This window comes from Thunnus maccoyii, chromosome 18 (genome assembly GCF_910596095.1).
Source record: "Thunnus maccoyii chromosome 18, fThuMac1.1, whole genome shotgun sequence".
NCBI classification, from domain to species: Eukaryota; Metazoa; Chordata; class Actinopteri; order Scombriformes; family Scombridae; genus Thunnus; species Thunnus maccoyii.
The window spans coordinates 8497746-8507283 of NC_056550.1; the positions used below are offsets into that span (position 1 = coordinate 8497746).

General features: G+C 38.6%; 1 protein-coding gene across 1 annotated transcript; it reads left to right on the top strand.

The window, feature by feature from the left end:
- Nucleotides 1-1183: 1183 nt before the first annotated feature.
- Nucleotides 1184-7926, top strand: shmt1 (serine hydroxymethyltransferase 1 (soluble)). Its single transcript, XM_042393643.1, has 12 exons — nucleotides 1184-1294; nucleotides 2882-3002; nucleotides 3474-3619; nucleotides 3740-3855; nucleotides 4048-4208; nucleotides 4715-4796; nucleotides 5063-5275; nucleotides 5399-5512; nucleotides 5622-5744; nucleotides 6168-6284; nucleotides 6444-6554; nucleotides 7233-7926. Exons 2-12 carry the CDS (start codon nucleotides 2910-2912, stop codon nucleotides 7403-7405), a joined length of 1449 nt encoding a protein of 482 aa, XP_042249577.1. The 5' UTR covers nucleotides 1184-1294; nucleotides 2882-2909; the 3' UTR covers nucleotides 7406-7926.
- Nucleotides 7927-9538: the final 1612 nt, after the last annotated feature.

Here is a 9538-nt window from a genome sequence, read left to right on the forward strand (position 1 = left end):
TGATTGGTTTAGAGCAGGCTTTCCCAACCTCAGATTCCATGTTGGGTTCACTGACATGAAAATGGGATGAATCAATACAGCAGACGTGTTGTTTTTAAGTCTAAGTAGATGTTTGGCAGAGTAGAGAAGGCTTTGAAACAGTGTTTAGGTGGATAAAATTCATCAGTATACAAAACATAATTGAACACTTACATGAATCAATAAAACGAAAATTAAAAATTTTTAAAGATTTAAGCAGATTAAGCAGAATTCTATCAACTAAAACATTATTATCAATATCAATATTATCACATTATTAGAGTGGTGAAATACACAAATTCTGCTGAGTTTGAAAGACAATTCATGACAAAACCTAGAAAAGAGAAATTAAAATAATAGTACATATTTTAATGAAATGTTGACCACTGAATTCTGTATTGTGGAAAAGCAGAAACAGATATATAAAAACATTTTAAAAGACTTCCATACATGACGCTCACTTCAAATGTTCACTATATCTTTCTTTAACTTAATACCTTTAGGAATAATATCCATATACTGTAAATGTCTTTATCATGCAGGTACTTTATTTTAATGTAATTGTGATAAGAGGTGCATCCATAGCATTTTGACAGGATTTGATAGCTGTGATTTCAGGGTACTAATCTTAGCCGCTGTGACGCAAGACGATCATACAAAAAGACTGAAGTGATGCCCATATATTATGGTGTTAGTGCTCACACCTACATACTACATACACTTTAAGTGTGTGCTTCTACAGCTATCAAAATGTGTGTTCGCCCATTTTTCTATTGGATATGCTATTAAATATCATTATCCAGGTCACAAAAGCAAAGTTTGAAAGGAATAATAGCCATTTTCTATTCTTTTTAGGCATACATAATTAGAAAATAACACTTACTACCCAGGAATAAAAACTGTATAACATAGTGTAATTAACTGTACTGCTGGAGTAGAAAGAAAATCTGAGAAAACTGACTTAATTGTAGCTGCAACAAGGAGATTTCGGGGTGTTGTTGGAGCTACAGCAGAGTGGGAAATGGTGGGAAAGACGCGGATGTTATTGTTGTTTTAGTCAGTGGAGATTTTAGTTTAAATCCAGCAGATGGCGGTAATGCGACATTTTGGATGCCAACCGCCAATAAAAACGTAGAATAGGAAGAAGAAGCGATGTGATTGGTGGAAAGTTTGGCGGACTTTATCCTCCGTGAAGACGCAGTTTTTTTGTTGTAGCCTCATGGACAGATTTCAGTTTCACAACTGACAGCCAGCGGCGGGAGTCTCTTCTCGACAGGTGAGTTTGTTAACGGTACTAACAATGTACAAACTTATACACACGACAAACTACGGGTCACGTTGGCAGCTAGAAATACACTTTTAAAAGCGACTAACCTCTGTTTCGCGTTTGAAAGTCTTATGTGACATGATTTGTGTATTTGTTGGCTCTTGCTCGGTTGACATTCGGCAGCTTGTTTGTTTCCTTCAAAGGTAGAAATTTAGGTCAGATAAGCGGGCAGTTATTATGACTTTATATCTTTAACAGTAGTGGTACATTTCTACAGCTCAGCTCACTCTAAAAGTTTATCAAATGAGTCCACTTTATGCTTTGTTTGTGTTAACTCCCTTGTTGCCAACTTTCTGGGTCAGTCGAGCAGAGCAGATAAAGGTAATAAAACTCATGTGACAGACGGCTGACTGGCCTGCAGTAACTTTGTAAACCAGACCAGCAGTACCAGATAAATATTTACCCTATGTAAGTTAGTGTTAATACGGCGGGCAAAGATCTGGCTTCTTGGAGCAATGAACTTATTATACAAGTTACATAATAGTCTGTGTTATGAGAGGTTTTGCAATTCAGTTGCTCATCTTTCTTGTCTATGTAATGGTTCAAAGTTTAACTGATGGAGCCACATCACGCCACCGCTGGAGTGTTGCAACGCAGCTGCAGACAGCAGAGATGCTGATGTGTACTCCTTTGTCTGAGGTTGTGGGCTGTGATAATGGATCTATGAAAATGAATCTGTGATAATGGACCTGTATGGCAGATTGTCAGCAGCACTCATTGTATATTGTTTAAAAAGACAATACGATAACAACAATACAATATAGTTTTCAGCCTCATTAAAAGTCAAAAAAAGTTCACTTAAAGGACCAGTGTATAAGATTTAGTGGCAACCAGTGGTGAGGTTGCAGATTGCAACAAAGTGAGTACCCATCCCCTTCCCCTTCAGATGATGCTGCCCCACTGTATGCAAACTGACTGGTGACAAAATCCGCACACATTCATTGTCTATTTGAAGCGACTAATTTGCTGCACAAAAGACACGGACCTGAACTGGCGATGCGGCGAGTGAGCGGGATAAATTCAAAAATTCAAATAGTGCTCACATCAAGACAGCCAATCAAGCTGCAGCACCATCTACTTTCTGAACAGCTGTGTGTACCAGCTGTGCGACTGGCAGGGTGTTTTATATGAATTGGACGCATTCAGTGGGGCTGCACCGCAAGCATGTAGGAGAACCTACAGAGGCCACAAAACTCATGAAAAACACGAAAGCCAGTGTTTGGTTTGTCTGTTCTGGGCTACAGTAGAAACATGGCGGTGCAACATGGTGGCCTCCGTGGAAGAGGACCTGCTCTCTATGTAGATATAAAGGGCTCATTCTAAGGTAACAAAAACACGATTCTTATTTTCAGGTGATTATACATTAATTAAAACATATGAATATGATATTCCATTTCTGCCAATAAATTCCCTTAAATCCTACATACTGGTCCTTTAATTCAACTTTTTAATACTCTTTTTTTATGTTTGTATGTTTTTGCGACTCTTATCAAGTCTCTAAATGAACGTAAGAATTATCCTCTTCCTCTTCTTTAGATCTCCACTTACCAGGTAAACCACAACCATGTCTTTAACAAACGGCCACAGTATGAGCAAGGAAACATGGGAATCGCACAACAAGATGATGTTGGAGCCTCTGTCCATCAACGACTCTGAGGTTTGTGTTCAGTGGATTTTACAAAGTTTATCTACATAAAGTACATAGACAAAAGACTGGAGTGGGATAAACAGTACTAATAACTTCTTTCAAGAATATTGTTTTAATGAGAGTTTTGTGCATTGGATTGGTGTCGACATTGCAACTTTCTAGAGCTGAAACAAGATTATTTTCATTATTGATTAATCCATTCATTGCACTCATTTACAGTCATATAAAAAAGAGAAAAGCAGCACATCGTCTCATATGAGAGGCCGGGAACTCAATCAATTAACCAACTGGTTGTTTCATCTCCAGACTTTTACCATCTCATTATTGCATTTGCAGTCAGACTGTGAGAGCAGCTACTAATCACAAATAATTCTCCACATGAGTGTAGAACAGAATAAATGATGTGTTTTTGCACTGTAGAGCTTGTGTAACAAAATGTTCTTTTCCCCTGAATAATATTTGTGTACGTTTGTGTTTCAGGTGTTCTCCATCATAAAAAAAGAGAAGCACAGGCAGGTTTACGGTCTGGAGCTGATCGCTTCCGAGAACTTTGCCAGCAGAGCTGTTCTCGAGGCTCTGGGTTCCTGTATGAACAACAAGTACTCTGAAGGATATCCTGGACAGAGGTACAAGGATCGACCACGTTTGTCAAATTACTTATTAAATATCAGGAATGCATTTATGCTGTATCCTACCTGTTAGATTACAAATAAAGTTGTAATAATCTGCATGATCCCTGTGTTCAGGTACTATGGTGGTACGGAGCATGTTGACGAGCTGGAGAGACTCTGTCAGAAGAGGGCGCTGGAGGCCTTCGGTCTGGACTCAGAGAAATGGGGCGTCAACGTGCAGCCATACTCAGGTATCAAATACTAATTTAACATCTAAAACTATAAGCGCTTGACTGATGTCAGTATTTTTAACATACTTTCTCACTCTTCAAACTCCTCTTCTGTACTCCTCGCTTTTTCCATCTCCTCTCCTCATGTCTTGAAACTTCTTCCTTGTTCCTCTCTCTGACTTGACATACTTTTGTTGATGCTTCTCTGTAAAGGTTCGCCAGCCAACTTCGCCGTCTACACGGCCATTGTGGAGCCCCATGGCAGGATCATGGGACTGGACCTTCCTGATGGAGGTCACCTGACACACGGCTTCATGACTGAGAAAAAGAAAATCTCAGCGACGTCCATCTTCTTTGAGTCCATGCCATACAAGGTACATAAGAGTCACATGCAAATTGTCGATGCACACTCAGGCAGTTGGGAACACATTTCAAGATGTGAACAATAACTGTACAGTGAACACTATTTATTGAATATTCTGTTGGCATTGAATTATTCTAATGGCATTTGAACATTTCTGTTGTATCTGATGCTACTTTACAACTCTGTCATTGTGTGCTTCATAAAATCCTTTTTATCTTAATGTTGTTTTCCTAGACAGGGTATAAAGAATCATTTAGAGTGGGTCATTGTTGCTTAAAAAGTGGCTTTCTGAAAGACGTTTTATATTTGGAGTAGTTACATCTTGACTCTGGAGACGAAGTTAAACAAGATTAATTCAAACTGCCTCCATTTTTCCTCATTAGTGCAAGTATGTGCACGTGGCGTTGGCCTGTGGCTCCTTATAAAATGCGGGCAAAATTGGAAACCTAATAGAATAAAAGTAATTTAACTGTGTTGTTTTGGTGTATTTGTTATGACATGATCTACTGTTTTTAGGTGAATCCAGAAACTGGCTACATTGACTATGACAGACTGCAAGAAAACGCACGGCTCTTCCACCCAAAACTCATCATTGCAGGTCTTTTAGTACACACACACACACACACACATACAAAGACACACATACAAAGACAGTGCATGCTTGTTTAGTTTTTAGGGTAAAATTTTAGTTTTAGACCAAAGAACTGAACTGAGTCTTTCATTTTTGTCTTCTTATTAAGATTGTAAATATGTCCCACATTAAAACAAATCATTTATTCCCTGTAGAAACAAAGAGGAGCTGTATATGTAAAGAAGAAGGAAAAAAATATTATATATATTCACTTCTGTCTTTTTCTCCTCCAGGAACAAGCTGCTATTCCCGCAACATTGACTACGCTCGCATGAAGCAGATTGCTAATGAGAATGGTGCATATCTGATGGGAGACATGGCTCACATCAGTGGACTGGTGGCAGCTGGAGTGGTGCCCTCGCCCTTCGAGTACTGTGACATTGTTTCCACAACAACACACAAGACGCTGCGCGGCTGCCGAGCTGGAGTTATATTCTACAGGAAAGGTAGAAATGGAATATGACGCCTTTTTCAAAAACAAACCTCTTGCCTTATCTGTTTTGTCATGAATATTTTTTCTCTTGCTTTCCATCTGACCTTCCGTCTGTCTTTCTGTTTCTCTCCTCCAGGTGTGCGGAGTGTGGATGCAAAGGGGAAGGAGGTTCTGTACAACTTGGAGTCTTTGATCAATCAGGCTGTGTTTCCAGGGCTGCAGGGAGGACCACACAACCACGCTATCGCAGGTGCACCTCGTCATCATTTTTCTCCCTTTTGCCTTTATTCTCTCAGCTTTATGTGAACAGCTGTTCTATTTCGCCAGCGTCTATCTCATTTAGGTCATGTTTTTCACAGGTGTTGCTGTAGCTCTCAAACAAGCCATGACACCAGAGTTCAAGGCCTACCAGATGCAGGTTCTTGCAAACTGCAAAGCTCTATCAAGTAGCCTTATTGACCACGGGTACAAGATAGTCACTGGTAAGTGCTGCAGTACCACTCCACAAGCACAAGTTAAATTGAAACTTCACCATAGAGAACAAAAAGATGACAATAACTTATTACATCCATTCCTTTATTTCCTCCTTCATATAAAGCATTTGGAGGTATTGATGTTAGTGAATAATATAAATTGAGTTCTCATTATTATGACAGCCTCACGTTAATGTAAACATCCCTATTGAACCTCTATTCATCTAGTTTCATATGACAACAGTTAAAACTTATATAATCCTAAATATTTGTTTAAAATAGGGGTGATGACGCAGCATGCATGATTTATTATATATATATAATTTATTTATTGTTTTTACTGGTGGTTTAGTTGAAAAAAGCCTTTGATAGCAGATTTATAGCATCATGGTCTGTGTTATGTTTTTTAATGCTCTGTGTCTCTGTGTGTAGGCGGCTCTGACAACCATCTGATCCTACTGGACCTGCGCAACAAAGGAAGTGATGGAGGACGAGCTGAGAAGGTTCTGGAAGCCTGTGCTATTGCTTGTAATAAGAACACCTGTCCAGGTAGTGTGTTTTAGCACTAATATGCAATGATACATGCAGCTTTGTTTGCATTGTAGAGTGTGTGTGTGTGATTTCTACCCTTGCCTTTGTGAATGTTGCCATTGTTAATGATCCTTCAGAGCGCCATTCTAAACTTTTCACATACATCTCTTGGTTTAGGGGATAAGAGCGCTTTGCGCCCCAGTGGTCTGAGGTTTGGCTCTCCAGCTCTGACCTCCAGAGGTTTGGTGGAAGATGACTTCAAGAAGGTGGCTGAGTTCATTCACAGAGGTAAAAAAAAAAAAAAAAAGTAGAATCTCTGAGATATTCTCTGAGAAAAGTGTTTGAATTGTGGTGACCAGACCAATGAAGGGGTGATAAGGTATTCAGCTATCTGTGCTTCAAGTGATACTGCACCCAATATGTCTATTGAGTATCAAACACTCCCCTGTCTATGCAGCACACCAAAGTTAACCCCCGTAAAACCACAAATTGTCATTTTTATACTTCATTTTTGTATGGATTAAACAAACCAGATAAAACATGTTAATTAATGAGCTTTAGAGGTGCTGGGAGGCAGATTTGGGTACCTTTGGACAGAACCAGGCAATCTTTATGCTAAGCTAAGCTAACCAGCTTTTTTTTTTTTTTTTTTTACTTAAAAATGTCAGAAACAACTCCCAAGAAGCACATTTGTAAAATGACACTTTGTTGAAACTTGGTAACACATTTAGCAGTTTTATGAAGTTCATTTTGAGATTCTGATTTAATTTTGAATTAATTCAACCACTATGGTGCAGTGTTTTGTTCTGATTCCCGCCTCTGACTGGCTTTTTCTCCATAGTATCGGCAACTGAAGCTTGGACATCATCATATTTAAACCCATCCACCAAACCAAAATGATGAAAAACTAAAATTCTCAGAAACTTTTCAATCTGAAAGCCCTCGCTGCTCTTCTTTATCCTGCAGGCATTGAGCTGACCTTGGAGGTGCAGAGAAGTCTGGATCCCAAGGCCCCTCTGAGGGAGTTCATTCAGGCTCTTTCCCAGGGAGAGAAGTTCCAGCAGCGGGTATCTGAGATCAGGACAGAGGTGGAGGCTTTCGCTGGTCGTTTCCCCATGCCTGGCCTACCTGAGCTGTAAAGGGTGGAGCTTCTGACACTGATGGCTGCTGGACTGATGACTATTGCAAACATTATCATACCAATTTTGGTGGTGTGTTGTTCCGTGTGTATATTTGTTGTAAGTGTACACCTATGAAATCTGTCAAAGCTCATATCAAGACGCTTCCTTGTGACTTCACAGCAGTCATGGATAGACAACATTACAGCTCGGAACAGACTTGTCTCAATGAAAAGATTTGTGTGCGGATGAGCAGACATCATTGTCCTCTAGTTGTTCAGTATTGCTATAATACCTTCGCTGTTTCATGTTTTTTTTCTCAACTGTCAACATAAGATGTTACATTTACATTTAAGCTTTAATCTTGAAAGCAATCTCCACTTCCTTTTGTAGTGAGTTTCCAAGTTCAACGTTTCCTTACAGGCAGCACTGCAGATTGAAGCACAAAGTGACTATTAGTTTCATAAATGAGCGTCCTGTGTTACACACTGTATGCACATATACAGTTTGATACATAATAAAACTACCATTGTTAACTATAACGAATGAATCAAAGGCTTCTGTTTGTGATCTTTTAGTTTGACTGCAGATCTCTGCAAATGGGATGTTCCTTTCTTGATAGAAATATTAACAGACTGTTATGAAGAAATTCAGCATGAGATTAAACATTGAACGAGTTGATAGTTAAATACTCTGCTTCACGATGAAATGAAAATATCTTCAGGAACACACAGCACCCAAAGTTCTCACTACATATAAAGTACATCTCAAAGTACATCGCCTTCTGTTCATGTCTCTAGATAATATAAAGCTTCTATTTTTAGTCTTTCCTGTTTAAACAGAATCAGCTGACTGTCTTAATGCGCTTAACCCTGAATTTACACAAAGCATTTAGTTCTGAGAGACACTTGCATGATAAGTGAGGATGAGATTTAAATAGGAGCCAGTAAAAGTTAACCCAAATAAAATATATTGTGACAGCAGACTGCTTATGTTTATTTAACTTTATTCATAGAAATTACAATATTACATGAATTTATTCAATATATTTAATTGAATATAAACTAATCCTGGTCAAATTGCTGTATATATAGTGTGTGTGTGTGTGTTCAGGGCAATTTGACAATAAAACAATAGATTAATGAAAAATATTCATTTATTAATTACACTGGTTGTATATAAAGTAAATTAATATGATAAATAAAATATTTGTTAACTATATGTTTATTTGTTTATTTATGTTTATTGCATTCTTATATTGATAGTTGTTAAAAGTTACATTTCTGATTAAATAAATGAATAAAACTTTAGTAAGTTTTGTGAATCAACAACTAAGAGAAAGATAAACAACTGTAAATAACCATCGTCCTGCGCTGGTCTGGGACTGTTGCTGGCTTGAAACAAACAGGTGGAGAGACTCAGTCCAGGGTCCAGGGGAAGACAGAGACCACACTGTTCCAACATTGTCTTAATCCTGTTTGTTTTTTGTAACTTTGACTACTAAACACTGCTCAAGGTTCACCATCGTACAGGATTACCCACAGCTCATGCAAGGACATGTTGACAGTAAAGCCTATCTGGAAATGGTGAAAGAAAAACTAAAACACAACTGGGAAAATTACCTTCAGATTTATACAGATGGTGAGAAGGCCTGATAAGGAAATCTGGCTTTGTCTCTTATATCTGGACCTTCAAATTATGAAGAATAGACTGAGGGTGTTCAGTCTTTACAATGGAATTAATAGCAATAATCTGTGCATTACAGTGAATTGAGGAGGTGAAACCACAGAAAACAGTCATATGCTCAGATTCTGACGCCATTTAAACAAACTGGGTGTCTGATCTTATTGTAAAGCTGTTAATTCTGTTGGACAGGGCTCAGAGGTGGAGAGAAATGAGAGTGGAAAGGGCATTGAAGAGACCTCAGAGAAACTTGTCATGAGCAGGCTGGACTGATGAATTCTAACTAGGACAAAAAGATCAGACCACATAACTCCTGTCTTCCAAAACTGTCATTGGCTACCTGTTGTCTGCAGATTACAATTCAAAATTCTCCTCTTGGTGTACAAAGCACTTAATGGTCTGGCTCCACAATACATGTCAGACATGCTAATAAATCTCCTACATGTGCCTACAGCATTTTCTAAGTCTGCT